A 26753-nucleotide genomic window follows, 5' to 3' on the forward strand; every position below is an offset into this window, starting at 1 on the left:
GGGAGGAGGGAACTGGGAATCCCTTTTCACCCTTCACCCCTCAGGTCCCTGCTCCCCTGTCATGGAACCCCCAACCCTGCTCTCACCCTCTGTCCCATTACAGCAAGGGGAAGTACAGCACTGGGGCTCATAATCTTCCCTGGCAGCATGTGTGACAGACACATTTTTTTAACAAACACATTTTATTAACAGTTACACATGACTTTTTTTTTCCCCCCCCTCTTCTTCAGTTAAAATTACTATTATTTATGTACATGGTACCCCACCGCCCAAGGGCGCCCCGTTATTTACAGGCTTTATTTACAGAGTAGGACTAGCAGCTGGTGAGTGCCTTCTCGAGCTTGAGCATGTCCATGGGGGCAAGTTTGGCAACCTCAAAGAAGACCCTGAAAAGAACACGTTTTCTTAGAGCTCACCCCCAGCCCTGACACCCATTCACCAGCACTCCTAGCTCCCCACAGCACCCCAGGGTGTGTGCTGGTGGCCCCCTGTGATGGGGACAGGCCCGAGACAGAGTCCATGACACTCACCTGTGTGAGTACTTGCTACGCACAGTGTTCAGCTTGTCGCGGGGCTGATACGTGAGCAGGAAATTCAGCCTCTTCACCAGGGGATGCAGGTCCTGGGCACTGTACCCACTGTAGTATTCCAGTGTAGGGGTCTGCAAGGGGACAGCAGTGCTAAGCTGAGTCATCTCAGTGACGAGACAGCCATCATCTTCCCTTTTCCAGCCCCCCAAATGTGATCATAGCCCTAGAGCATCATCCCACCCACCGGTCCATCGCCCCCCACATCCCCGAGGTGTCCCCCGAGGCACCTCAGCAGGGACAGGGGATTAGGCAGGCACTCACCCAGCCCCCAAGGTTCTTCATGGTAAGTGCCAGCAGCAGGCAGCTGGCAGCCAGCTTTGAGGGGCTCTCACGGGCGTAGTCGTACTCCTGCAGTGTCATCTCGCAGAGGAAGCGGGCCAGTGTCAGCGTCTCCATGGTGGCACGGGCACACTGCAGCCAGGGGCAGGGAAAAGCTCAGCCTTTTGAGCAACGCTGCTCCCCTCCCCAGCATCTTTGAGATCAAGAGTGCTGGCCCTGGGGCACAGGACAGAGACCCCACACCCTACCACAAGTCAGCATCCTCAACCCTTATGCCTCTTGAGGGGGCTGGACAAACTTTCCTTGTTGCCAGCTGGGAGCCTGAAGCCCTGGGAATGCCCATCACCACCCCCTGGAGCCACCACAAGGGGTGCCTGGAGGCACCTGGGTGCCAGCCCACCCTCCAGCTGCACCAACCTTGGCAAAGCGCCGCAGGAAGCGGTAGGGGATGGGGATGTTGATGTCGAACTTGAGGGTGCTGAGGATGCTCATCTCCATAGCCAGGAGCTCCTCCCGCTTGTAGGCATCATCACAGATGTAGAGGAAATCATCCACGCATGGTGGGCACCGCTCCTGACAGGGCATAACTGCTCAGCACCCCAGTGGGGGCTTATTCTGGCTCCACTCAGGAGATCCCACCCGTCCCACAGACCCTGTCAGGGTTCACATGCTGCTGGACCCCACAAGGACTGTTAAAACACCCCATGGGGCTTCTGTGAGGTTTCTGCTGCCCCAGCCCTTAGCTTGAACTGCATGCTTGCATGAGGTGAACTCGGGTGTCCTGAGGGGCTCTGCAGAGCAGAGTCAGGTCTCAGTGACCCCAGGAGACAGGAAGACGCAACATGAGCAGCTCTCAGGGCAGTGGCCTGGGACCTGGCCTTCTCCAAAACCCCACAGGGATCAGAGAGGCACAGCCCCTTCTGCCCCTGCTCCCCAGGACAGTGTGGAAGGAGTTACCTCGAATTTGGAGGCAATGAGGATGGCAGTGGAGCCGATGAGCTGCAGCTTCTCCCTCATGCTCACCACCTCCACCAGGTAGTGGTCCACCAGCTTCACAGCCAGGTATAGTGTCTCATGGTTCAGCTCAAAGTTCTCCTGTAAGGATGCAGGTGGGGGGCAGGACATGGTATCAGGCAGAAGCCGGGCCTACCCTGCCCCCTCAGCTCTCACAGGGGCCAGGCTCAGAGGGAGGGGCGTAGGCTCATCCCTAGCCCAGGGAGGGGGAAGATCAGCTCTGTATTGGAGATGCTCACAGGAGCTTCTGCCAGCACACAAAGGTCCCATGTAACAAAGGCATCGTGGGGGGCTGTTCTGCAGAAGGCCATGGCCCCTCACCTGCACCTCCACCATCCAGTCCACGAGGATGGCACGCATGTCCCCAGTGATGTCCGGCTGTTTCTCCATGTAGTCAGGGAGCATGAATTTCTCCTGCCAAAGAACCAGCTATCAGAGACTGGACAGATATCCCCCCTCAAACGAGCCCCTTCCCACCCCGTGCAAGCCCCCACCAGGTGCTCAGAGCCTCTGGGCAGTGGGTGGCCCTGCCCACACAGTCACCCCTTCCCTGGACAGGGCTGCCAGCCCCCTGGACAGGCATTGCCCACCTCTCTTTCCCGCATGTATTCGAAGATGTCCTTGGCATACTCTGCACTGGCATAGGGGTCACCCAGCTGCTCCTTGTCGATGTCCTCCACTGCTGGTACCTGCTGGGACAGAGGAAGCACCAGTAAGAGGGGGCCCTTAGCTCTGTGGGTGCTGGTCACCCCGTCAGGGCAAGACTGCTGCCTCTCTGCACTCCTTTTCCTACCTGCCCTCATCATCCTGCAGCCCCCCTGCCCCATTCTTTCCCATGAGAGAATTCTTGGATGAAGATGGTGGGGGATTTAACCCCCCTCCCCAGCTTCCCATCACACTGGCCCAAGCCTCTCCAAGGTCCAGAGCACTGCCTGGTGCCCTGTTGTCACCGGTGGCAGCCACAGACCAGTGCTGTGAAGATGAGCCTGGGGCCATGCTGCAGTCCAGGGTCCCTACCCTCTCCTTGGGGGGCTTCAGTTCCTGCACAGGTACCGGCTTCTCTGGAACAGGATCCACCTCAGGCTCTGAAGGAGCTTTTGGGGGAGTTTTCTTCATTGACCTGGGCAGGATAAGAGTATAAATCATTCCTGGGAGGAGTCCAAATCTCCTGGCAGAAAGGGGCTCTCCAGAGCCCCTTGCTGCTTCAGGAAGGGGCTAAACCACTCCTAAAATATCCCCATAGAGACTCTTAGAATCATTTAGGCTGGAAAAGACCTTCAAAGACCAGGAGTCCAATTGTTCCCTGTAGCACTGCCATGTCCACCACTAAACCACATCTTGCAGTGCCACATCCATATGGCTTTTAAATCCCTCCACAGATGGAGATTCTAGAACTGAGCCTGTACCAGGGCTGGACAACCCTTTAGGGGAAGAAATTTTTCCTAATATCCACCCTAAACCTCCCGTGGCACAACTTGATGCCACTTTATCTCCTGTTTGCCACCCACATCTGGCTCATGGTCTCCATCACCCAAGGGAAGCCTCTGCTACCACTTGTTCTTCCCTATGGGACAAGTTTGCAGGTGGTACCCACTGCCCTGCAGCAACCCCCTTGCCCACGGCTACTCACTTTTTCAGGTTGATCTCGTTGTTCTTGGCCACCCCTAGTGTGCCCTGTGCCTTCTGTGCCTTGGGCGGTGCCACTTTCACGGCCTCCTTCTTCCCTGCCACCACCTGGTTCTTGCGAGCCTGTTTGGGTCAGAACAGAGGGATACAGGGGCTGCACAGAGGGAAGCGAGATATGCCCTGCAGGGAGACTTCTCCTCTTGCTAGTGGGGCGTGGGACATATCCCCACCTCCCGTGGGGGGCTTACAGGGGGCACCAAAGCCCCCATCCTCACAGAAGTACTCACATTGGTGATGTCCCCAAATGCAGACCTCTTCTTGGGCCCACCCTGGGGCGAGGATGAAGATCTCTTGGCATAACAGTTCTCTTCCTGCAACAGAGGCTGTTAGAAGGTGGTGGTCAGCTGCCCCACAGGAGCTCCCCTCCCACCCCTGGCCTGGCTCAGGACTCACCTTCTCAGGGTCAACATTCTCTGCTGTGGGGCCCACCTTGCCTGCCCGGGTCTGCTTGGTGGCCAGCATCTTGGCGTTGCGCGGCAGCGGCGTCCTCTCCCTCGGCAGTGGTGTCCTCTCCTTGGTCCTCCGCGAGCAAGCTGGGGGCAGAGCAGGGTGTGAGGCTGCTGTCTGCCCCCGGGGACACCCTCCCCCCTCGGGGCAGAATAGGGAGGCATTTTGTCCCTCCTGGGGGGTAGCACAGCAGGGACTGACCCCCAACCCCTTCCCTGAGCATGGCAGGCAGGTTGTGCCCCAAGACAAGCCCAGGTAGGGAGCAAGTCTGGCTGCGGGTGCACCTCCCAAGAAGGAGAGAACATGCAGCCCTAAGACTCCCACTTAAAGCCCCCTGCAGGGATGTGGGGGGGGGGGGCGGGGAGGGGGAGGCAGTTCCCAGCTTCCTGCACCCCAGAGAAGGATGCAAGGGCTTGTACTCCCTCGGAGACCCCCTCTCCCTTGCACCCCCCGGGTGGTCTCAGTTACCCTCACTCCCCTGCACGCACCACCCGGGGATGCCAGCGTCCCCCACTCACCTGCCCCCTCCCCTTCCGGGATTCCCCAATCCACTGCAGCACATCGGGGTGCTCGAATTCTCTGCTCACCCAACCCTCCCGGGGTTCCCAGCGCCCCCCAGAGCCCCTGTACCCACCCTCAGCCATTACCCGTCCCGCACTCCCCTATGCCCGGTACCCGCTCTCCCCCATACCCGTCCCACACCCGTTCCCGGTACTCGCTCTCCCCCGTGCCCTGTACCTTCACTCACCCATGCCCGGTACCCGCTCTCCCCATTACCCGTCCCACACTCACCCATGCCCGGCACGCTTTACCCCATTACCCGTCCAACACTCTCCCATTACTCGGTACCCGCTCTCCCCATACCCGTACCCACACTCACCCATGCCCGGCCCTCTCTCCCCCATTGCCCGGCCCTCTCTCCCCCATTGCCCGGCCCTCTCTCCCCCATTGCCCGGCCCTCTCTCCCCCATTGCCCGGCCCTCTCTCCCCCATTGCCCGGCCCTCTCTCCCCCATTGCCCGGCCCTCTCTCCCCCATTGCCCGTGCCCTCACTCACCCATGCCCGTACCCTCTCTCCCCCATTACCCGTGCCCTCACTCACCCATGCCCGTACCCTCTCTCCCCCATACCCGTGCCCTCTCTCACCCATGCCCGACCCTCTCTCCCCCATTACCCGTGCCCTCACTCACCCATGCCCGTACCCTCTCTCCCCCATTGCCCGACCCTCTCTCACCCATGCCCGACCCTCTCTCCCCCATACCCGTGCCCTCACTCACCCATGCCCGTACCCTCTCTCCCCCATACCCGTGCCCTCTCTCACCCATACCCGTGCCCTCTCTCACCCATGCCCGACCCTCTCTCCCCCATACCCGGGCCCTCACTCACCCATGCCCGGCCCGCTCTCCCCGCACCGCCGGCACCGGCACTTTCAAAAGTAGCAGTTCGGCAGCGGCCGGACCCCACTGGCCGAGCTTCGCCCAATCAGCGCGCGGGGCGGGGCTGGGCGGCGGCCAATCGGCGGGCGCGGACGGATGCAGTTGCTAAGGGGCAGGGCGGCAGGGTTTAAAATTCAGCCCGGGCGGCCAATGGGAGAGCGGGCCCGCGGAGGGGGCGGGGCGAGCGGCCGCTGAGCGGGCGGTGATTGGTGGGAGCGGGTGCCGTTTAAATCCCTCCCTGAGGGGCCGGAGCGGGTGTCATGGCGGCAGCGCTGGCCGGCGTGGGGGCTCAGCGGCCGCCGCCGCACTTCGGGGTTATTTAGCCTGGAGAAGAGGAGGCTCGGGAGCGATAGACCTTGTTTATCGCTCTTTACAATTCCTTGAAAGGAGGTGTAGCGAGATGGGTTTCGGTCTCTTCTCCCAGGCAACCAGCAATCCTTTGGTATAATCCCACACCCATGTGCTACTGTTGCTGGTGGGGCCAGTGAAGCCCTGGCCAGGGAAGCACTCCAGTGCCAGCATCTGAGGGGATTTAAACCTGCCACCCAGGGTTCATGCAGGCAGGATCAGGCACACGGCTTGGGCTGTGTGCAGGCAGCTCTGCCACGTCTCCAGCAGAAAGACCTGGGACATGGACAGCCAGGAGCACCAGAACGACTTTGAGGTGCAGCACCGCTATGGGGTGCTCACAGGGCCAGTGGGGGTTTAAACCTGGGTCCCACTGATCTTGGGTCCCTTCAGTTCCCAAAACTGGTTCAGGGCTGCTGCAGCTCCAGCCCACCGTGTGCCCTCCTTGGCCACTTGTCCTTTCCAGCCCCACCTATCCCAGTGTCGCTGCCGCTGTCCCTGGCCTGGGAGCTCTCTGAGGCTTGCTTGCTGTTGTTCTGGGATCCCTGTGGGATCTAGGCGCCTGCCTGGATCGTTATGCATGTTGGGGCAGTGTATAGCCCAGACAAAAGTATGAGTTGGATGCATACTAGCCAGGCAGAGCCAGGACAAATCCCACCGCCAATGGAAACACGGTGCATTGCCCTGTGGGGTAAGATCCTCAGCCAAAACCCCCATCCAACTCTGCCCATGGCTCTGTGGGGGCTGGGGTGAGCTGCCTGCTTTGGGACAGGTCTATGTCTGCCTGTCCTGCCCAGGCTTGGCATGGGGAAGCCGGCTTTTCCAGTCTCCACAGCGCTGCTGTGCTGGTGCTCCTTGGGAGGCTCTTGGGAAGCCCAGCCCTGCTGCAGGGGCTGTGACTTGCACCATACGAGCTGAAATCCCCCCCAGCCATGGGGGGTATGGGAAGAAAGATGAGGGGAGCAAGAAGTGCAAGGTGATGACGTGGGTCTGCAGCAGGAGCTGTGCCAGCTGGCACATGGAGGGAAGGCTGTGATTCTCAGCCCTGCCCATCATCAATGGATCTGGGGGCCGGTTGGAGGTGAAAGCCCCTCAAGCTCTCCTTGGGCTCTGGCATTTCCTCAGCAAACACCCCAATCAGGTTGGATGCAAGTCCTTGGCTCCCCCCACTAGGTTCTGCTGTGTGCTCGCTCAAGAGTATCTGTGCCTAGTGTTGTCCCTATTGTGAGGAGAGCTGCGTCACTGCTTCCATCCAGCCTCTTCCCACAGCACCACAGAGCTGCCTTTCAGAGCTGGAGCAGCCCCCAGCCCTAGCCCAGCTCCCTGGCACTGCAGGGCTGCCAAGAAGCCCCTCTGCATGGCATCTGGAGACCTTAGCTCCAGGATTGTTTACCAGACAGGGAGCCTCAGGCTCAAGAGAAGCAGCAAGGACAAGGAAGCATCATTCATGGAATCCACACAGGCTGCTTCTCCCCCATTTCCCTTCCCCAGGCTGAAACCTTATCCTTTCCCATGATAAAACAGGCCCAACTTGTTGCTCCCCATGGCCCAGTGCCAGCACTGGTAGAAGCCAAGGAGCTGCTCTGCACAGGGAGGGCTGAACTTTGCCTCCTTTTTCTCCTCTTTTCACTACTAATGGCCGAGGTCAGGGAGGGACATTGAGTCCAAAAGCTGTTGCATTTATTTATTGGAAAAAGCCCCAGCAAATTAAGCCAGGGGCTTTCCTGACAGTGGGGAAAGCACGAAGGAAAGCACAGAGCAAGGCAAGGAGACAGTTCCTGAATGCCCTCAGGGAGGTGAGAGCCAGTGCTGTGCTGAGCTGCTCCAGCCCAGGGAGCAACTCCCCCAGGGCACCAGGGCTGCATGGCATGCACCTTGGTGGAGCTGTGCTGGGTGATGCCCCCTGTGCTTGCCCACCTGCTCCACCTGCATCCCCACCATGTCCTGGCCATTCCTGCCTCTCTATCTACGCTCCTTGAGTACAGGATGTGTTTGCAGCACCAGGGGTGGAAGCCAGCACCCAAGGAGAAATGGAAGCAAACACCCTCAGAGGGCTGAGGGTGGGCTCGGCTGAGCAGGGTTAAACACTAGAGCCACATGATGCGAGCCAAGAACAGGGAGGTTAGCTTAGGGTTAGCGGCGTGTCTGTGGCAAAGGAGCCATCCCACAGCCCCTCATCACAACCAGGGACCGCATCTCACCCCCAGGTTAGAGGTTTCCAGGCTGGTGGAGTAGTGGGCTGATGGATACACTGGAGCTGCCATGACTGTGCTGCGGCTCGGGATGTGCAGTCACCTCACGGAGCCCAAACTCTTATGTCTCTGATGTCAGGTCCCACTGCTGAGCCTGCACCCCCTGCTGCTCCCCACCCATTTTCTTCCAGTCCTTATTTGGTGGCTGATTTGATCTTATGGATGGCATACGGGCTGGACTCCTTGGGCATCCAGATCTCCTCCCCGCCGTAGCCCTGGTGATCCACGGCTCCCTCCATGGCTGCTGTCAGCTCAGGGCTGAAGATGCTGTCGGTGGCCCGGTAGGTGCGGGTGAGGCGGCGGAAGGAGGAGTCTGAGGAGCTGTCGTCAGGAAGGTCTTCATCCTGCTCATCCCGCAGCTTGGTCCTGCCCAGCTCCGAGCTGCTCCCCAGCTCTGGGTCTTTGAGAGCCTCCCCCACCTCCTGCAGGAAGGCTGTTTTGGGGCTGATGATACACAGCAGCAGCATGAGGCCTCCTGAGACCCCGCAAAGAAAGTAGAGGCCGACTTTCTCTGGGACACCTGAGGGGAAGAGCAAGGAGACACACCAGGGTACAAACTGCTCTGCAGCCTGCAGGTTACCAGTGCCTGCAAACCCCCTCTGCCAGGCATATGGGAGTAAGAGGAGAGGAGCAGGGATGCCCTCAGCATCCAGGCTGCAGGGGTAGGACAGACCCTGCCCCAGTCATCATGGGAGTGGCACTCAAGAGCCTCATCAGCACCCACCAGTGTCCCAAAATGTGCCTTTCCCCATAGAATCCCCCCCTTGGTATGTGGAGAGGTAGAGCAGGGGAAGGAATCATCTCTTCAGGAATTAAATGAGTAATTTCCTCTGGCAAGGGAAGTTTTTGCCTGCAGAGAGGTGCTCTCTATCAGTGCCTGCAGACAGGGCAGGAGGGAAGGAGACCAAATGGGTAATCTGGCCCATTGGAAAGATCCACAGGCAGGACCACAGCTGCACTGCAACTGCCGACGCTGAAGGTCCTCAGGCCTTGTTCAACCCCTGAGCTCCCGCCGTACCTGTCCACCCCAAACCCAGCACGGGTGCTTGGTGCCCACCTCCCTTGCATGCCTGGAGGGGTCTGGGGTCTGGCTGCCTCTGAGATGAGCCCTGGGCTGAGCTGGGGCCATCTGGGACCTCAGTCACCCCCCAGCCTGTCCCGCTCCCCTGGGTGCTGCGTGAGACCCGGGGAGGGCACGTACCCCAAAGGTGGGCAAAAGCTGCCAGAGAGCTAGTAAAAATCATGCGGTCTTCCCGGAGCCTGGAGAACCTGGGCCCTTTGTACCAGCCACCTGCAGCGACAAGGGGGCGCAGGCTGAGACACGAGGTGCTCCTGGCTCCTTGTGGCCCAGCTGCCTGCCCTGCCTGTCCTTCTCCACACCACGCTCCATCCTTCATGGGGATGACTCCGCAGGCCCTCCTTTCCCCTGCTCCCAGCAGACCCATCTCCAGCCCCTCAGCCATGGGCATCGACCAAGGGGTGGCTTCAGCCATGGGACAGAGATGCTAGGATGGAGCTGGTATAGGGACACAGACAGGCCATGGAAGGGCTGGTTCCCCCGAGCACGGACATGGTACCACACTGCCTGTGGTGTAACCTCCCTCCCGCCACGTTACCGTGCATGTAGTCCGAGAGCAGGAAGGGGTCCGAGGTGTCAGGGCCCACCTCCTCCAGCAGCTGCTTGGGCACTGCAAGGAGAGCACACACCAAACATCACCACCCCGCTCCTCCCCAGCAGCCCCTGCCTCCCTCAGGAGCCCTGTGCTCCTGCCTGCCTGGCACGAGGTGGGCACAGCAGGCGCTCTGCCGGTGCCCCTGTGCCCCCAGCTCCGCGGGGAGCTCTCACCACAGGTGTAAGAGACTCGCAGCTGCTTCTTCATGCCGGGGAGGCACGGGTCCCCAAAGGTGGCCTCGTCAGCAGCCACGGTGCAGTTCCCCTTGCGGTGGCACTTCTTGAACACCCTGCGCAGGGCGTCTGGAGCCAAGCACTCTGCAGAGACACGAGGCATGGACCCACAGGCAGGGCTGCCTGCCCCTGTCCACCAGGCACTGGCCAGCTGGGGGCCAGGGGCACAGGTACAGCCCAGTGGTGTACTTGTGCCATACTCTCTGCATGGCTCCTGGCCCCATTTCTGTCTCAAACCATTCTGGCATACCTATATGGGGTCCTCCAGTATTCAGGGCATCACACTCAGGTTTGCCCCGCAGGAATCGTCCATAATTTGCAGAATAAATGGCCAGGATGGATTTTGGTCGGCACTGCAGCCTAAGCTTGTCATTCTCACACACGGTCTTGATCCGATGGTTCCCTGGGGAGTGACACCGCAGTGTCCCAATGCATCCTGAATCAGCTGCAGCCCCTCCCTTAGGCCAAGGGCAGGGTTGGAGGAGAGCTGTGAGGTACAAGAGCAGCCCTGCTCTCCTCCTTGCCCCTTTCTGAGCAGGCAGAAAGAGCCCATGCAGCATTACCCAGACCCTGCTCCACCTCACCTGGCCGGCACTTGTAGGAAGTGATGAGGTACTTGTGCGTCCCAGGGCACGGGTCTGGCCCAAAGACTTGGCTGTGCAATGAGAACTGGCACCATTGCTTGTCCTGGCACTCAGCCAGCAGCTTCTGGGGAGCAGAGGGAAGCAGGCGTGAGGTGGGTGTGGAGTCCCGACGCTGTGCTCACCTGCATCACCAGGTGAAACAGCCTCTCACCTTACAGTGGTCTCCCACGGCTACTCCTGCCTGCCTCCGATGCGACACCCTAGTTCCAGTGCCTGTTCCCGAACTAGTTCCTCCTGCTACTACCGTGCTGGCACTCCAGCACCACACCACGCTGCACATCTGTAACATCTGTACGGGCGTGTGCACCGACACTGCCCCGTGCGCTCACGTCCCCGCGGCCCCTGCAATGTCCCCGCGCAGCCACAAGGTGGGGACGAGGCTTCACCCACCGGCCCCCGGGTCCCGCCGGGGTCCCGCGGGGTGGCCGCTGTCCTCTCCTGCCCACGCAGCCGAGCCGCGGGTGTGGCAGGAATCCCTGGGCAGCCCGGCCTAGGGTGGCCGTGGCGCTCCCTGCCCCTGCATCCACCTCCTTCCCGCAGCAGCGGCCCCGCAGCGGAGCAGAGGCTGCCGGCGGCAGGGAGCGGTTTGTTCCGACCCTCAACCCGACGCTCGCTGCCTCCTTGCCCGAGGATCCCAGCGCCCAGAACGGAGACCCTTCTCATTTCTCCTTCCCCTCCTCTGTCCCTGTCCCCTCAGCCCAGCAGAGGACTGAGCCTCCCCTTGGTATTCGCTGGCTGCCAGAAGGGAGATTCACAAAGGAAACACGATGTCCCTTTGCAGGTGTTGCCTAAACAGAGCTGAGGGTCGGCAGCAGCCCTGCTCTCTGCCCTCCAGACATTCCTGCTCCTTCAGCAGCAGTTGGTATTCCAGCCTCGTCCCAGCACGGTCCCCTGGCTGGAACGGCTCCACCCCAGTGTGAACCAGAGCTACACAGACCTGCTCTCAGACCTGCCCCTTGGTCTAATGCCTGTGCCAGGCTGTACCTTCCATCCTGCAGGGAGGGAGACCCTGACCTGTGTTTGCAGGGTGCTCCATGGGGCCAGCCTGGTGCCATGCCAGCATGGTCTGGCTCTGCACTTGCAGAGCTCCCGGGACATGCAGGATGCCAGGAGGGGATCTATGGCTGGAGCAGGATCAGGCAGCAAAGCCTTGTGAGCTCCCAGAGCAGGGAATTGGCCCCTCAGCTCTTTTTCCCCTTCTCCAGCTCATTCCCTTTCCCTGCAGGCAGCTGCAGCCTCTGGGTTTGCTGCAGGTTTGTGCCAGCCCTAGCAAGGAGCTGGAACAGGGGTAGAAAAGCAGCACATGAAACTGAGGGACCCAGGCATCAGCTTTGGGGAGATCCCTTTCGTTCTGCCAACCTCTGCTTTCCTACTCTCTCCATCGAGCAGGCCCCCTTTGATCCACTTCATTAATCCACTCCCTGGGATTAATCCACTCCCTGCTTGTGGCTGGGGAAGAGTCGAGCTCTGTGCTCACCCCAGGGGATGCACAGAGCTGAGCACAGCACCTCGTGGTGTCCTGTCTCGCTTCACGAGCCTGACACCGTGGCTGCAGCACTCCTCCTCTCCCGGGACCAAGCCCCAGCTGCCAGGGCTTTCCCTGAGCCTGCTGCACCCTCAGGACACAGCAGTGCCTCCTGCCAGGCCCCACTCCGGGGCCCACGGCAGAACATCTCTTTCACCCTTATCTTCCAAATCTGGGAAAAGGGCCCCGCAGGTGGATGCCAATGCTGATGGCCACAACCTCCCTGGGGCAGAGGGAGGCTGTGTTGCCTGCACGCCCAGCCCGAGCAGGCAGCTCAGCGATGTGGGGACAGAGGGCTGCGCAGCCCGGCCCTGGGACCCTCCCTTACCAGGTGGGCGGTTCCCGACGTGCACTCTGTGCTCTCCTGGGAGGCGTTGCCAGGGCTGGGGCAGAGGTTGGTGCTGGGCACACGGCGCCCGTAGAAGGCACCGAGGATGCTGATGGTGGTTTTGCGAGGGCAGACGATGAGGAGCTGCTCTCCATCGCAGGTGTGAGCAGTGTGGTTCTTCAGCACCTTGCGCAGGTACCCTGGAAGGGGAAAGCGGGGTTGGCCCTGGCCAGAGGAGACACCAGGACCGAGGCAGTGGCAGCACTTGGGCTCCCGAGTGCTGGTGGCAGTGAGGACGTCTTGAGCTGGGGCTGAACAGGACCAGAGCAGGGCAGCAGCAGAGAAGATGGGCTTGCAGCAAACCTTCCATACAGCACTGCTGCCAAGGGGCTGGAAAGCAGCCTGGAAGAGCTGAACTGATTAGCAACGGGAAGTGACAGCTGAAGGCAGGACAACAGGTCAGAGAAAACATATACGGGAGAATCCCATGAGGAGCTGTCAAGTGTTCAGAGAAAATCGGGCTTTTATGGAGCCCTGGTGGGGGAACACCAAGGATAAGCCAGGGATGGTCCCCCAGTGATGATCTCAGAGTCAGGGTGAGGAGGGTGTGCTCTGGCACAGGTCACAGGTCTGTCACAAGTCAAGCCATGAGCTGGATGAGAAAAGGGTCCAGCAGCTGCTGCGGATTCCCACAGATGGCTGGGTTGGTATGGATGATTATGAGCCTGGCCCCAGGTCTCTGCTGGAGAAGCCCAGTGCATCTGTGTGAGCCATTCCTGGCCCACAGCCCTTCCAATGGGCACTGGCTCTTCCCTCCTTGAATTCCCATCATGGAATGGTTCTCTCTTTCAATCCTGCCTAGTCACACACCACTAACCCTCTTGTTTTCCCTGCAGGGAACAGCGAGGTGGGACTGTCCTGCCCATCCTCTCCAAGGGTTTAACATGCAGAGATCAGCTCTACTTGGCATCAGCTGTGCTGGGTGGGCGAGGAAGCTGTTTTAGTAACAGCTCTGCAAGTTGCCAGGTGCTCTGAGCAGGCACTGATTGCTGGAGAAGGCTGAGGAAGCAGGAAAAACTGACAAAAAAAAGCTATGAGCAGGGCCCTGAGTGGAGCAATTTGTGTCTTTGAATAAAACAAAAGCAAAGGGGAAGCATCATTTTGAGGCTGGCAGGTGGGGACAGGGCAACCCGGGGCTGCTGAGTGGGTCACAGACCCCAATCCCCAGGTGTGGGGTCTTCAGAGGGACTTGCACTCCAGCCCCCCCTCTAGAGCTGGGGCCTGGGGCAGGACATGAACCCTGTCCCCCAGCCCCCAGTGTGTCAAACTCCCCCAAACCAACACAAGAAGTGGGAGCATGAGCTCCCCCCTCTCTCCCTCCGCAAACCAGTGCCAGGCTCAGCGGCACAAAGGGCCCCTTTCACCTTCCCTGCTGCCACTAACCCTCTGGCATCTGCAGCCAGAGTCACTCCCTGGGGAGTCAGTGGGTGCAGCTAGGAGCTGCCTCTGGCCCAGAGTTACTCTCTCCCTTGACATTTCTCCTCACAAGCTGGGATGAATGAGCGGGGGGCCCAGCATCCCACAAGCAAGCCCTTGATTGCTCCTCTGCATGCTGGAGGAGAAAGGAAAGGAGAAGCAGAGGAGGGTGGATGGCAGTAAACAAGGTGTTTTAGCCAGGTCGAAGCTCCAGTGCAATGCAAAGATGCTCCCTGGATGGCACAGAGCTGGATTTCTGCCCCTTAGGGTGCAGTGCCCATGAAGAGCAGACAGGACAAGCTCTGTCCAGTGATATGGTTGTCCCATCTCACTGGATGCTGGGGGCTGTGAGGGGCATGGGGCCCTGCCCAGGCTGCCAGCCCCCCTCCCCTTCATCTGTATCCCCTGCTACAGCCCCACACTTGGCAGGAGCCAGGCTCCCCTGAAGATTCCAGACCCACCTGGGCCTTGACTTCTGCCTGGCACTGAATCCAAACCCACCTCCTTCAACAGTGCTGGAGGTGCAGCTGCCCAAACCCCCTGCTGCTGGGCAGCCCCAGGCACAGAGGGCTCAGCCAAATCCTGGGGATGGTGGGGAACTCGGGGAAGAAATAGGAGAAGAAATGGGTTTCCCCAAACCCCGCCCTGCCCTGCTGTCAGCACCTGGCTGGCAGGACCGGGGGTTTGTATTTTAAAACCAAGGCTCAAACAGTGCCACGAGGAGAGAGGTTTCTCCATCACATTGTTTTGGGGCAGTGAGCAGCTGTGAAGATGATTTTTTTGGGGTGGCACCACGGCAAGGAGGCTGCATGCAGACTTTGCAAGTGATTCTGGCGGCCCACTAGCGTGGCTGACACAGTTCCTGGTGCTGTGGTTGTCCTCCTCACTGCAGCCTGCCCTGCAGCATCAGGCTTTCACCCACCCAGGCTTGGTAAAGCACAAAGAAGGTGTGCGTGGCTGTTCCCAGATGATCCCTGGGGAATGCCTGGTGCCCAGCCTGCCCGCACCAGTTCTGACAGTTCAAAGTGCTGGGGCACAAGAGATCCCAAATTTCTGCCTTGGCTACATCTATAAGGCTCACCAGCAAGGCCCTAGGGAAGAGGCTCTGGCCCTTACTGTGTCTTGTGCCAGGGCACCCTGCAGCACCCCCACTCACGGGTGGTTTTGGCTGGGGCTGCAGCCATCGGCTCTTTCCAGGGACCAGGTACAGCTTCAGCCCATCTCTTCCCTCCACTTCTCAGAGCAGGGAAAGCACGACAGGCAGCCCTGGGTGTTCCACACACTGCCCAGCACCGAGGGCATGAGCATCGTGGCTGGGGGGGGAGGCGGGGCTCAGCAAAGCTCAGGGACTGGCTTGATGTTTTTTCCTTTGCCTTTCTGCCTCCAAACTGTCCGAGGGAGCACAACAGAGCAGGGCAGCCACTCCCTCACACACACCGCAGCTCTGGGACGTGTGCGATGTTTTTCAGATCACAGGCCTGCGTGGGGATAAAGAAATCCCAGTGTTTTGGGCAAACTCCCTCTGGCTTGCCCCGGTTTATAGCTCACTTGCCCCTACCCCACCCACCTGCTGTCGCTTCGCCCTCCCATCACACCGGCGCGGTCCCAGCATCCCCCGCCTGCGCCCCGACTCACCGGAGAGCTCCGGGCTGGCCTCCAGACCCACGGCCAGGCACAGGAGGACCAGGATTGCTGCTGGCCCCACCAGCCTGGCCATGGCACAGCCGCTGTGTCCCACCAGGCAGCCTGTGCCGGCCGGGTCCGTGGTGGTGGCTGGCGGGGCTGGCACTGCGCGGGGACAATGGCTCATTTCTCTGCCCCGGGCCGGGCAGGCGCATGTACACCCGCTCTTTGTCTGCTGCCCGGGGCCAGGGGCTGCTCGGGACAGCCGGTTCACTCTCAGCACAGGGACACCTCCCCTAGGGAGGGGACATGTTTTCAAAGGCACTCTGCGACGGGTAAGCCAGTGCCATGCCTTGGCATCACCACTGCTGGCGGGGAAAACCGGCAGCCCCCTCCCTCCTGCCTCTGTTCCCCCTGGGCAGATGGACAGGGCTTGGAGAGGTTTCCGAAGTGCCCCCAGCTTTCTCCCAGGCACGGTGGGGCAGAAATCCGGATACATATGTGCTGTAATCTCGATCTCGGCAAATGTCCGGCCATTCACCCTGTCAGGAGGAAGGGAAAGGCTCCCTGAACTGCCTCCCAGGCGGCTGTTCCTGCAGAAAGACAAACACTCTGCCTGCACCCAACCCTGTGGGCAGGGTGCCGGTCTTTGCTGCCACCCTTCTGCCCCACAGCCTCTGTGGGGCCGGGTACTGGACATGCCAGCACCTTCTGGGGAGGGCACTGTGCTATCCCGTGCCCCCCGCCTGCAGGAGTTAAGTCCCTGCCTGCTGCTTCAGCTGGAGGGAAATGCCACGGATTGGAGCTGCTGGCTCTGACCCCGGCTGAGGTCAGCGCAGACAGCAGCAGTCGGCAGTGCCAGGAGCCATCGCGGCTCCCGCAGGCTCAGCATCGCCCGGGCAGGGGCAGCGGCAGAGGGCGGGGTGGCAGCAGGGACCGGCACACACCCCCGAGGAAAGTTCCAAGTTCTCCAAAATCTTTGATGGGGTAGAAAGAATAATGCCCCCCCTGCCTCCCCTTGCAGCCCCCAGCATAAACATCACTGGATTGAGTAGCAGGACCAGCAGAAGCATCTCTGTTGGGGAGCCTCCTCCAGGAGCCTGCAAAATCATTTTCCATCCCAATTGCTTCAGTGGGGATTGCTGTCTGATCAGGGATTGATTATTTTTAGGAAAGTTGGAGCTTATCTGAGTTGGGGGGAGGGGGGGCAGAGTCAAGCATCGGGGGTCCCCATTTTGTGCAATGGTACCAGCTTTGGGATCCAGAGGTGCAAGATGGGTCTTGCCCAAGAGTTAAGCCCGTGGGTGCTGAGAAGCTGCCTCTGCTGGGACGGCAGCCAGGGCGATCTGACAGCAAACATTTCCCTCCCATCCTGGGGAGGAAAGCAAGCCGTTCATCCTTCCTGAGAAACAGCCCAAATTCCAGGAATGGGGCCCTGCCGGGGGTCAGTCCCTGAGACATCCCGTCCCACCATCCTGCCACACACCACCCAGCTGGGCGGCTGCCAGGGGCACTCTGGGGTTCCCCTCTGCTCCCAGACATTGCTCCAGCCTCTCTGCTCTCCCACTTTGGCTGTTTTGCAATCCGTCCTGCCCAAGGGCTGTGCCCTGGCTTCAAAAACCTGGTGGCAGGTGGCCAAGCTGCTCCACTCAGCTTCCCTGAGCACTTTCCCTGTGCAGCCCTGCTCCTTTCAGCGATGGGTGCTCAGAGGAGCCCAGCCAGGGGCCCCCAAGGGTGGTGGGCTGGGAGAGGAGCTGTACCCTCCCTCCAGGCAGACACCCATCGTAATGCAGCCACAGGAGGCAGTGGGAAGGCCAGCTGGGTTCACCCCAAGGAGATAAAGAAGCGCTGGGGCCCCAGACACGGGCGTGAGGGTGGGAGAGTGGTGAAGGGCCACTATGAGACTGGAGCAGCAGCAGGAGCGGCAGGCGAGACGCTTCCTCTGTAAACCCCTGCTCCAGCTGGGAAGTGACGGCAGCAGTGCTGGGGACACCAGCCCACTGCTCAGAGGCACTGGAGCAGCGCCTGGGTGGGTGTGATAGACTGGAAGGGGACTCGTGAACATGACCAGATAGACCCATGCTGAGTCACGTCTGAGAGGCCCCGGCAGCTTCCCCCGCTTGCTGGCGGGTCCCGGCGCACACCCTGTTGCTCCTCCCTTCTTCAGAAGGAAGGAAAGGGCGAGCCCCAGCCCTCCACGGGGCGAGAGCAGCCGAGGGGCCCAAGCCATCAGCCCTTTGAAAGCCTCATCCGTCAGAGCTCTGCAGAGGACAGACCAACTCACCACAGCAGTGTGTAGCCAGCAGGCCGTCCCCACACTGCCAGGATGGACAGCCACAACACCACCAAGGAGCCCGAGATTGAGCTGTTTGTGAAGGTGGGTCTCAGGGCGGGGGGGGGGACAGTGACTCTTTGGCTCACCCTCACCAGGTTCCAGCTGGGTGCAGGCGGTGGGAATTCATGAGTGTCTTCACATTCCATGAGGCTGGAGATGGCTACCAAATTCGGTGTTACTTGCCATGAGGACTGGCTAAGTGGGTGCCTAGAGGAAGGGAGCAGGCATGTGATGGTGCAGGGACCATGGGGTGTCACACCAGCAGCCTGAGAGACACCCTGGTCTCACGGTGGTCGTGCACCCCAGGGGAGTGGCACTGCTGGCAGCTGGTGTGATGAAGGAGCGGGCACACACGTGCCTCTTGAAACCCAGATAAGACAAGCCCCAGCTTGGGAACAGCAAGCAGGAGGGCTGGGAGCTGCCACTTCAGCTTCTCCTGCGAGTGGGGTTGCGAAATGAGCAGGGATGGCTTGGGGAGCCGGCGCGGGAGCCCAGGCGTGGGCAGGACGGGGCAGCATCACAGAGGGGTATTTGCTGGAAATGGTTTCTGGGTTTTTCCCTGTTAAGCAATTTTTCTGAACGCTTTCCTTGGAACATTTTAACACTCAAAGTTCCAAATATCTGCAGTGGGCACGTGAGGTGCAAAAAGAGAGGAGCCAAAGCTGGCAGCTGGTAACTGCGTGTGCCCGCAGCAATGCCAGTGGGGCCCTGGGACACGCCGTCAAGTGACATTGACTGGGGGGGCAATGCCCCCCTGTGCCACCACATCGAGGTTTTAAGGATGGTTTCTCTGTAGCCACTCAGCCCCATGGGCTTTGCTCCTCCTTTCCTGGAGGCGCACAAAAGGACTGTGGCACTGGGCTGGAGGCACTGGCTTCCCTGGCTCAGGCACCTTCCTTAGGCTGTAGTTGGAAATGTGTTAGAAAGGATTATCTGAACCTTCCCAAGAGGGATCTCCCCCATCCCTTTGCCAAAATTGCCACAGCACTGCTTGCTGGACATAGAGCTTGGCTGAGCTGAATCCAGACAAGCGTATTCTTGGTGAAAGTAATCTGCATCTTGAATTCCCTGCTTAGCCTGGGATGGCTGTAAAGGAAGATGATACAAGAGGTGACTGCAATGGCAGCAGCATGTTCAAGGGGGTTTTCAGAGGGAAGCGAAACAGAAAACCAGCAGTGTCGTCAGGACTTCCTCTGTGTCTTCATTTAGCACGAAAAAACCCTCCTGGCTTGTCTGTTCACAGTGAAGTTGATGCTGTGCCACTCCCTCCCAGCACTCAGGACCCATCTTTTACTGAAGACACAGTGGTTCTGGCTGCTGACAGGCACCTTCCACAAGGACACAGCTCCCGGTGACAGCTGTAAATCGCAGGGGTAGCTCCTGCAAGTGCCCACTGGCACTGCATGGCACTGCATGGCATGTCATGGCACGGCATGGCAACCTGTTTCACTCTGGTGAACGCTGGGGTTACCTTGGTGAGGACAGGCAGGGCATGGAGCAGATCCAACTTTGCCCTTGGGTTGGGGTGGGTGTCCCCAAGGGGTTGGCTATTCCTCACCCTGCCATGCCTCTGGCAAGAGCGTTGTCCCTCCAGCTGGGGGGTCTCCCTGCCTGGCAGGACACTCTGTCCCGCAGCCCCACCAGGCATTCAGCTGCCTCCTGGCTCTCGGGGTGCCTCTAGGAGCTGTGGCAAGTCTCATTTATTTAGCAGTATTTAGCAGTGCCCCAAGCAGGCAAAGCTGTTCCGTCCTCCCACTGCATTTCAGGCTGTTTCACCAAGGGGAAACCACAGGAACTGCCAACTAACTTCGGGGTTTGAATGCCCCGTGAGCAGCCTCGTGAGGCCTCATAGAGTTGTGGCTGAAAGCCTGCACACCTCTAGAGATGCTGCACTAGTCCAGGCTGGGTTTATCCGTCATCTGAGGACAAAAGAGTGAGGAAAGTCAGCCTGGGGGGGCTACAGGCTCTGTGCCCCCACCCCAGTCCTTGCTGCAGCAGGGAGAGCGGATGAGGCTCTTTGGGGAAGGAAGTGCAGACTGATGACTCCCCTGCCATGCTGCTCTGCATTTACCAGGGAGGGAGGGCATGTGGCTGCAAGTCTCCCCTGAGTGCCCCTGGCTCCTGGGGCCTCTCCCCATGGCCAGCTGGTGACAGCAGGGCCCTTCCAGAGCCCAGTGCTCTCCCAGCAGTGCCCAGGCACTGCTGGAACTCCCCTCCGCTTCCTCCAGATAAAGGTTTTGGCTCGGAGCATCCTGGGATGGGCCTGGCTTAATCCTTCCTCCCTGCAGAGGCCATCCTGATTTCCTTTTCACTCTAAAATCCCCCACCTCTCCATTTTTAAAAGATGAGGGGGAAAACCAGCCTAAGCTGCCCAGAGGCTGGAGCTCCTAGAGGAGCACTGAGAAGCCTGAAGCAGGAGAGCACAGTCTGAGCCCAGAGCAGCCCCATCGAGGGGCACCTCCTCCTCTCCCCGTCCTCCCCACCCCACCACTGCTCCAGTGGGACTCCACCAGAGCTATGTGCTGCCATGGCTCAGCACAACAGCTCCCAGGGGGTACAACAGGACAAACTAATCCTTCTCGTTCCCAGCCTTGTGCCAGGCCAGGGAAGTTGAGGGGAGCATAGCCAGCAGGGAGAGAAGGAAGGAAAGTGTTGGTCCTCATGCTAGGCAGACACAAAAACACCTGCTGAGCTGTTAGTGCTGGAGATGCTCCAAGGAATGGCAGCAGTTTGGGGTCACAGGTGGCAGCAGTGATGGAGAGGGGACGGGGAGCAGAGATGCCTTGTGCTCTTGCCCACAGGTAGCCCTCGAGGCTGTTCTCTGACTCTTCCCTCCAGCTCCTTCACAGGAAGTCTGAGACCCAGTTTTACCCCTTTCCAAAGAAGCCCTATTTGCTATTAGTGACACAGGATGCTCCTGAGCTGTAAGCCCCTGGGAGCACTTGTTATTAATAGCCAGCGACCAGCCTCGTGTGTGGATTCAGCTTCACTGTTGGGCATGTCCCAAATGAACCAACACGTTTTTCTCTTCCCGTTTCTTTCCTCAGGAGCATCATTCCATGACAGCTGAGCACAAAAAATGCTTGTTAAAAGCAATTTTATTTCCTCTGAAAGGACTAAAAGGTGTTGTCATGGTGGAGAAGCAGACTGCCCTGCTCCAGCTCACCACCTGGAGTGTCAGGGTTTTGATCTGTTTACTGTCCCCTTTAGGCTGAATTTGAGGATGGTGTGTCTCCCCTAGAGAAGCCAAGCACTCCAGAGTCCACAGGTTTCTGGGTAGCTGTGGATACAGACAGGTGACTTGTAGCACCTACCTCCAGCCCAGGAGAGCCAGGCACAGGTCTTGCCTCCTCAGCCATCCTGTCTTTGGAGCCCCAGAGAGGTGCGAGCTCCAGAGCCACCTCCAGCTGCCCACCATGGATGTTTTTGCTGCTATTTGACTCCATCAGATCCTCTTAAATCTATTCACCCTTCTGCTTATCCTCTGGACTTCAGCTCGCCAGCAGATATCAAGGCTTAGTCCAGAGCTGTCCCACTGGGGCTCATGTCCCACGGCTCCACGGGAGCAGCACCCCCCGTGACAGGTTGGTGTGATCTGTGCTGCTCCTCCCTGCTGGGGCAGGGCAGCCACCCTCTCCAGAGCACCACGGCTCACGTGCAGCTCAGGAACTCGTTCATTCTCTCAAAGAGGCTGAGTTTCCTGTGAGCCATTTTACCTCTCGCCACAGCACAACTTCTGTCTCAGAGCAGCACCTCAGCCAGTCTGTTTGCACGGGGAGGGGGGGAACCTTCCACATTCCTCTTGCCAAACTCCTCATAAGGCATTTCAGTCCTTTTCGCAAAGGATTGTCCAGCTGCTACACAGCAAGGAAATGGGCTTCCCTCTGCCTGCTGCTGCCTTCCCTTGGGATTGGTGAACAGGAATCACCTGGGTGAGACCTTGGTGAGGGAGCCCTGGTGGGACTCCGGCAGGGTGTCCAAACCCCTCACCTTCCTGCATTCCTACTGCTGTTTGACCCTGTCCTGGTCACAGAGCAGCCCCCTGAGTGCTGAGATGCAGCAGCTGTGCCCATGCAGAGGGGCTGAAAGAGGTTCCTTTAGCAGCTGAAAGTTGTCTCTGTTTCCTACTGACGCTGTGTGGGATGCCAGCACAAATTCCCCTGAGCACAGCCCTGCTGCCCCAGCCTGGGGCAGGCTGCTGGGTGGTTCTTGGCCACTGCCAGTCCGGGGGAGTCATGCATGGGTTCATTAAATGCACATGAGACTGGAGGCAGACATGAACAGCACATGAAAACAAACTGCTCTTTTCCTGGCAAACATGAGCTCATTTCCCTTCTCCCACCCTCTTCAGCCTGGCCTCCCAGCCAAGCGGGCCCTCCCTTCCTCCTCATCCATTAGCAATCACCCTCTGCCTCCTTCCCCTGCCTCCTTCTCCACTTCCTCCCAGATTTATCTTGCATTTCTGGGAAGGACCAAACCCCGGGCATCCTGAGGATGCTCTATGTCCTTTCCAGTGGCCTCAGGGCTACAGCCAAGCCCCCGTGCTGGGTACCTGTCCAAGCCCTCCGTGTACCTACCTCCAGTGGCTCTCCAACTCCTGGCATCCTGTCTGTGGAAGGGTTAAATACTCATTTCTTTGCAGGCTGGTCTGGATGGAGAAAACATCGGAAACTGCCCCTTCTGCCAGCGCCTCTTCATGGTGCTGTGGCTCAAAGGGGTCAAGTTCAATGTCACCACAGTGGACATGACCAGGTGAGACGTCCCCGCAGCCCCGTGCCAGCAGTGGGCAAAGACACCCCCTGCTCAGCTCCCCCATCAGCACTTCTTCCCCCTGCCCACTCCACAGCCCGTGTGCCCCTGCACAGGGGCACTCCCTGCGCACACACTGCCCAACACCCGCGGGCTTCAGGCACTTGGGCTACCTGCCAACGTGTGCACGGCCCCCCTGTCCTGCTGGGTGCAAGGGCGAGCCAGAGGCACCACAGGGCAGACCGAGGGGCTGGGGGGAACTTGTCAGCTCCCCAAGCCAGCAGAGTGCGCAACTGGGGACGCTCCTGGTCGTGCCCCCCCCGCTCCCCTGGGGCTGGCGGGGGCAGGCAGGCTGCGGGCTCTGAGCCTGCTTGTTTTCTCCGCTCCAGGAAACCTGAAGAGTTGAAAGATTTAGCGCCGGGCACCAACCCACCCTTCTTGCTGTTCAATAAGGAGCTGAAAACAGACTTCATCAAGATTGAGGAGTTCCTGGAGCAGACCCTGTGCCCGCCCACGTAATTACAAACTCCCTCCTCCCCCGTTTTGGCCCCGGCACAGCGTTGCGCAGCGCTTGGCAGGTTGGGAAAGCGGGGCAGGGTGCCAGGAGGTGCCCGAGGGCAGCTCGGGCAGGGGAATGGCCCCCACATCCCCTGAGCCTGCCCTGCAGAGCAGGGGCTGCGATGCTGAGGGGCTGGGTCCCCCAGGGAGGGCGTGGGGGCGGCAGGAATGGGAAACAATAAGAGGAAGCGCACCAGTCATCGCATCCCGTCACCGGGGACAGAGTAGGAGTGCGGCGAGGTCCGTGCAGGGACCCCGGAACTGGTGGTTTTGCTGCTGGCTGTGGCAGCTGGTGTTGAGGCAGAGGGGGAACACGAGACCCCTTTGCTCACTCATCCCCGGTGTACTCAGCTGAGCGAAAGCAAATGGCCTCGCTTGACTGCAGCAGTGCAGGTGGCCTGCAGGGCTGCTGTGGGGTGGTGCCCCCCGAGCTCATTGGGGCGCTGCCTGCAGCCCCCCAAACCAGCCTTCCCTGTGCCTTGCATGGCTGCAGCCACCCTCCCGCTGCTGCACAAGAGGAAGTTCAAATGCATTTGTCACAGCTGCCCAGCGTGCCCTGGGACATGTCTGCAAGCAGGAGACAGTTCCTGAGGCTGTCATGGGAGCTTCTGGCTTCCCGAGACTCCTCTGTGCCAACGTTCATCCTCTGGGCTGGGCCAAAACTGCCTGCAGGCACAGCTTTACTCCGGGGCTCCACAGCCACCAGCATCCCTCAGCCACAGAGTTTCTGCCCTGAGATTGTCCTCTGGCAAACACCCAGGATAGATGACACAACTCACAGGGTGGCAGCTGCAGTAATTCACAGCATCACAGCTCTCCCACAGACAGCTGAACATCCCCTGCATCCTCCAGTACCAGCCCTGGGCACAGTGGCACTCCCTGCTCCATCCCTGCCTGCACTGACATGAGTGTCTCTTTCCAGGTATCCACACCTGAGCCCCAAGTACAAGGAGTCCTTCGACGTGGGCAGTGACATCTTTGCCAAGTTCTCAGCATACATCAAGAACCCACGCAAGGAAGCAAATATCAGTAAGGATTGCGGGTGGGGGTTGCTGGGCTGTAATCCTTGGGAGGGAGAGATGCTTTTGTCTGCAGGCAAATCCTGACATCAGGTTAAAGTCCCTGCTTCCTGCCCCACCAAAGCCTCCTTGTGAAGCGGAGGGGGGAGGTGGGAAGGATGAAGTCAGTTGTGTGCTCCACAGGGATAACAGCAGAGCATGGGGAGATGCTGCTCAGGTCCCCTGGAAGCAGAGACTGGCCAGGGTCAATGCTGTGCCTCGCTCGTGTGGTCTGAGGGCTCTTTCCCTCTCTGCAAAGCCTGGGGGAGGCTCAGCCAGCCCAGCACAGCCTGGGGCTCAGCTGGGAGCCCAGGGCACCTGCTCACTGCTCTCTGTCTCCTGCCCTCCCAGATTTTGAGAAGGCCCTGCTGCGGGAGTTTCATCGCCTGGATGTCTATATGAACACTCCTCTCCCAGAGGAGATTGACCAGGACAGTGTGGAGGACATCACCGTCTCCAAGAGGAAATTCCTGGATGGAGACCACCTGACGCTGGCTGATTGCAACCTCCTGCCCAAATTGCACATCATCAAGGTAATGGCACCAGCCAAGGTGGGGGACCTCCTCCCAGAGGGGTTGACGGGGAGTCCCCGCTGCCAAATCCAGAGAGTGAATCTCCCCCAGGTCTGGGAAGTCTCAGCCTCCTCTTCCTCCTCCTTTCCCCTGTAGATTGCAGCCAAGAAGTACCGCGGCTTCGAGATCCCAGAGGACATGACGGGTGTCTGGCGCTACCTCAACAACGCCTACGCCTGCGATGAGTTCAGTCACACCTGTCCTGCAGACGAGGAGATCGAGCACACCTACGCCAGCGTCGCCAGGAAGATGACCTAACCCCAGCGAGGGGTGGGCTGGCAGCACTGCCCCGGCCAAGCCCTCCGACTCCACCGTCCTGACACAACCAAAACCAGCCGATGGAGGGACTGGAGGGGGTTTACAGCATTGCTACCCCCTGCCTTTCAGAAATAGTGCCTTGCTTCACAGCCCCTGCTGCTGCCTCCTCCTCCTGCACTGCTGGCTACAGCCCGTGGGCGCTGTCAGTGCTGACCACGCCTGTACACTGGTCCCGTCTGGATGCAGCTGCATCCCTAATCCCTGAAAACATGTCTCACGACCTGTGACTACTTGTCCTGGGAAAAGCTAAGCACCAGCCCCCCTCAGCGGCGCTTTCATGGAAGAGATGAGACCCCCAGATGGCTGGGCCAGCCCGGCCTCCCCATCCCCTTGTGCAGCCGGGGCTGCTCTGCCAGCCCTATGTGGTCCCAGCCACCCTGTGCCCGTCCTGGGATCCCAGTGCCTTCCCTGAGCTGGAGCTGTTTGAATTCACCTGGTGCCACCCTGTATAGCACCTGGGGCTGCCATTTGAGCAGCCCTCTCTTCCTCCAAGGCATCCAGCTCCCTCTGAAGACACCAAAAGGCTGTGCCCCAGCAGCTCATTGCAGTGGCAGACTGTGCTCACTGCTGAGGTCTGTGATGTGCTGACTCCTCTGAGGACACGGGGGAAGGTGGGTGCTGGGGGTGATGCCTGGTGTGATGCCAGAGCCTGCCATGGTGAGGGGACCCACAAAGGGCTGAGGATGGAGGGCTGAGGATCAGGGCATCCCTCCCGTGGGTACCAGCACCCAGGGCCCTGTTCTGCTGGCTGCAAGGTCCCGCATGGCTCCTGAGAGCTAAGGAGCCTCTCCATGCCTTGCAGGACCTTGCAGGGGATGCAGCCATGCTCTAACTCTACAACCCCTGGTCCCCACTAACTCTTCAGGCACCTGAAACTGGGAGCAGCCACAGGATAGGCCACATGTTTGGTTGCCACACTGGAGAGCCCAGGAGAGCAGGCAGTGGCTGCTTGGCAAAGTGCTGTGTCCTTGGAGAGGTGTGGGCAGGTATGATGCCCCTGGGCTCAGCACTGTTCTTTCCTGTCCCATGTCGCTGACATGAGGCGTCAAAGCTGCTCTGCACAGCCACGACATCCCATGCTCCCCCTCTGACACCTCCAGCTCCCCCAGGACTCCCACCAGAGCTCGTGAATTTGGCCAGCCCTCCCCAAACAACCCCAGGACGAATCGATACTGTACAGTGAGGGCAGTGGGCTCTGTGGGAACAGGGCAAGCAGAGCCCCCTCAGCCCTCACTGCCGCTTTCCTCTTTGCACTAAACGTGTGTCCTCGCAAGCCTGCCTGGGTTTGGGGACTGGGTTTGTTATTAGTGGGTTTTGGTTTTGGTTTGTTGGGGTTTTTTAAACTAAGAACAGCAATAAACTATATTTTAATATGCCTCGCTGGTGTGCTGTCAGCCAGGGGCCAAGGCTGCTGGCATGGAGGGTGCTGCGGGGTGGAGGGAACTTCCCTACAGTGGAAACCCCTCTGAGATTTAGCAGAAATGAAGCTGTAGCCCCAGCCTCTGCTGCCCTGGATCACTGGGATGCATGTGTCAGGAGAGACATCCCCTTCTAGGGCACAGGCACTGCTGTCTGCCCACACCACACACGCCATGGTGGGAGGGTGCAGG

At 59.6% G+C, this 26753-nt stretch overlaps 3 protein-coding genes across 9 annotated transcripts; 1 reads left to right on the forward strand and 2 right to left on the reverse strand.

Annotated features, from left to right (window-relative positions):
• Nucleotides 1–185: 185 nt before the first annotated feature.
• CCNB3 (cyclin B3) lies at nt 186–5535 on the reverse strand. Of its 5 annotated transcripts, none has more exons than XM_051786374.1 (12): nt 5402–5535; nt 3963–4102; nt 3797–3880; nt 3514–3632; nt 2901–3003; nt 2474–2572; nt 2205–2297; nt 1827–1964; nt 1287–1442; nt 852–1001; nt 531–661; nt 186–386 (listed from the first exon to the last, which is right to left on the reverse strand). In XM_051786374.1, exons 1-12 carry the CDS (start codon nt 5403–5405, stop codon nt 314–316), a joined length of 1290 nt encoding a protein of 429 aa, XP_051642334.1. In that variant the 5' UTR covers nt 5406–5535; the 3' UTR covers nt 186–313. The 5 variants fall into 5 exon arrangements, with proteins under 5 accessions (XP_051642334.1, XP_051642298.1, XP_051642307.1 ...); XM_051786338.1 differs by having other exon boundaries at nt 2474–2575; XM_051786347.1 differs by lacking the exon at nt 5402–5535 and adding an exon at nt 4897–4912 and having other exon boundaries at nt 2474–2575.
• Nucleotides 5536–7482: 1947 nt separating this feature from the next.
• Nucleotides 7483–17283, reverse strand: LOC127470489 (protein eva-1 homolog C-like). Of its 3 annotated transcripts, none has more exons than XM_051786064.1 (9): nt 16803–17283; nt 15566–16146; nt 12455–12654; nt 10542–10665; nt 10208–10360; nt 9898–10041; nt 9668–9739; nt 9109–9342; nt 7483–8571 (listed from the first exon to the last, which is right to left on the reverse strand). In XM_051786064.1, the coding sequence occupies exons 1-9, from the start codon at nt 17093–17095 to the stop codon at nt 8186–8188; spliced, it is 2187 nt and encodes a 728-aa protein (XP_051642024.1). In that variant the 5' UTR covers nt 17096–17283; the 3' UTR covers nt 7483–8185. The 3 variants fall into 3 exon arrangements, with proteins under 3 accessions (XP_051642024.1, XP_051642032.1, XP_051642041.1); XM_051786072.1 differs by having other exon boundaries at nt 9253–9342; nt 16803–17281; XM_051786081.1 differs by lacking the exon at nt 9109–9342 and having other exon boundaries at nt 16803–17280.
• Nucleotides 17284–17494: 211 nt separating this feature from the next.
• LOC127470772 (chloride intracellular channel protein 2-like) lies at nt 17495–26513 on the forward strand. The gene is made up of 6 exons (XM_051786628.1): nt 17495–17930; nt 22531–22640; nt 23027–23152; nt 24118–24224; nt 24605–24786; nt 24922–26513. Exons 1-6 carry the CDS (start codon nt 17880–17882, stop codon nt 25081–25083), a joined length of 738 nt encoding a protein of 245 aa, XP_051642588.1. The 5' UTR covers nt 17495–17879; the 3' UTR covers nt 25084–26513.
• Nucleotides 26514–26753: the final 240 nt, after the last annotated feature.

The sequence above is a fragment of the Manacus candei genome, unplaced genomic scaffold, assembly GCF_025592945.1.
Source record: "Manacus candei isolate 608988 ecotype Guabito, Panama unplaced genomic scaffold, ASM2559294v1 h1tg000003l, whole genome shotgun sequence".
Classification (NCBI taxonomy): Eukaryota; Metazoa; Chordata; class Aves; order Passeriformes; family Pipridae; genus Manacus; species Manacus candei.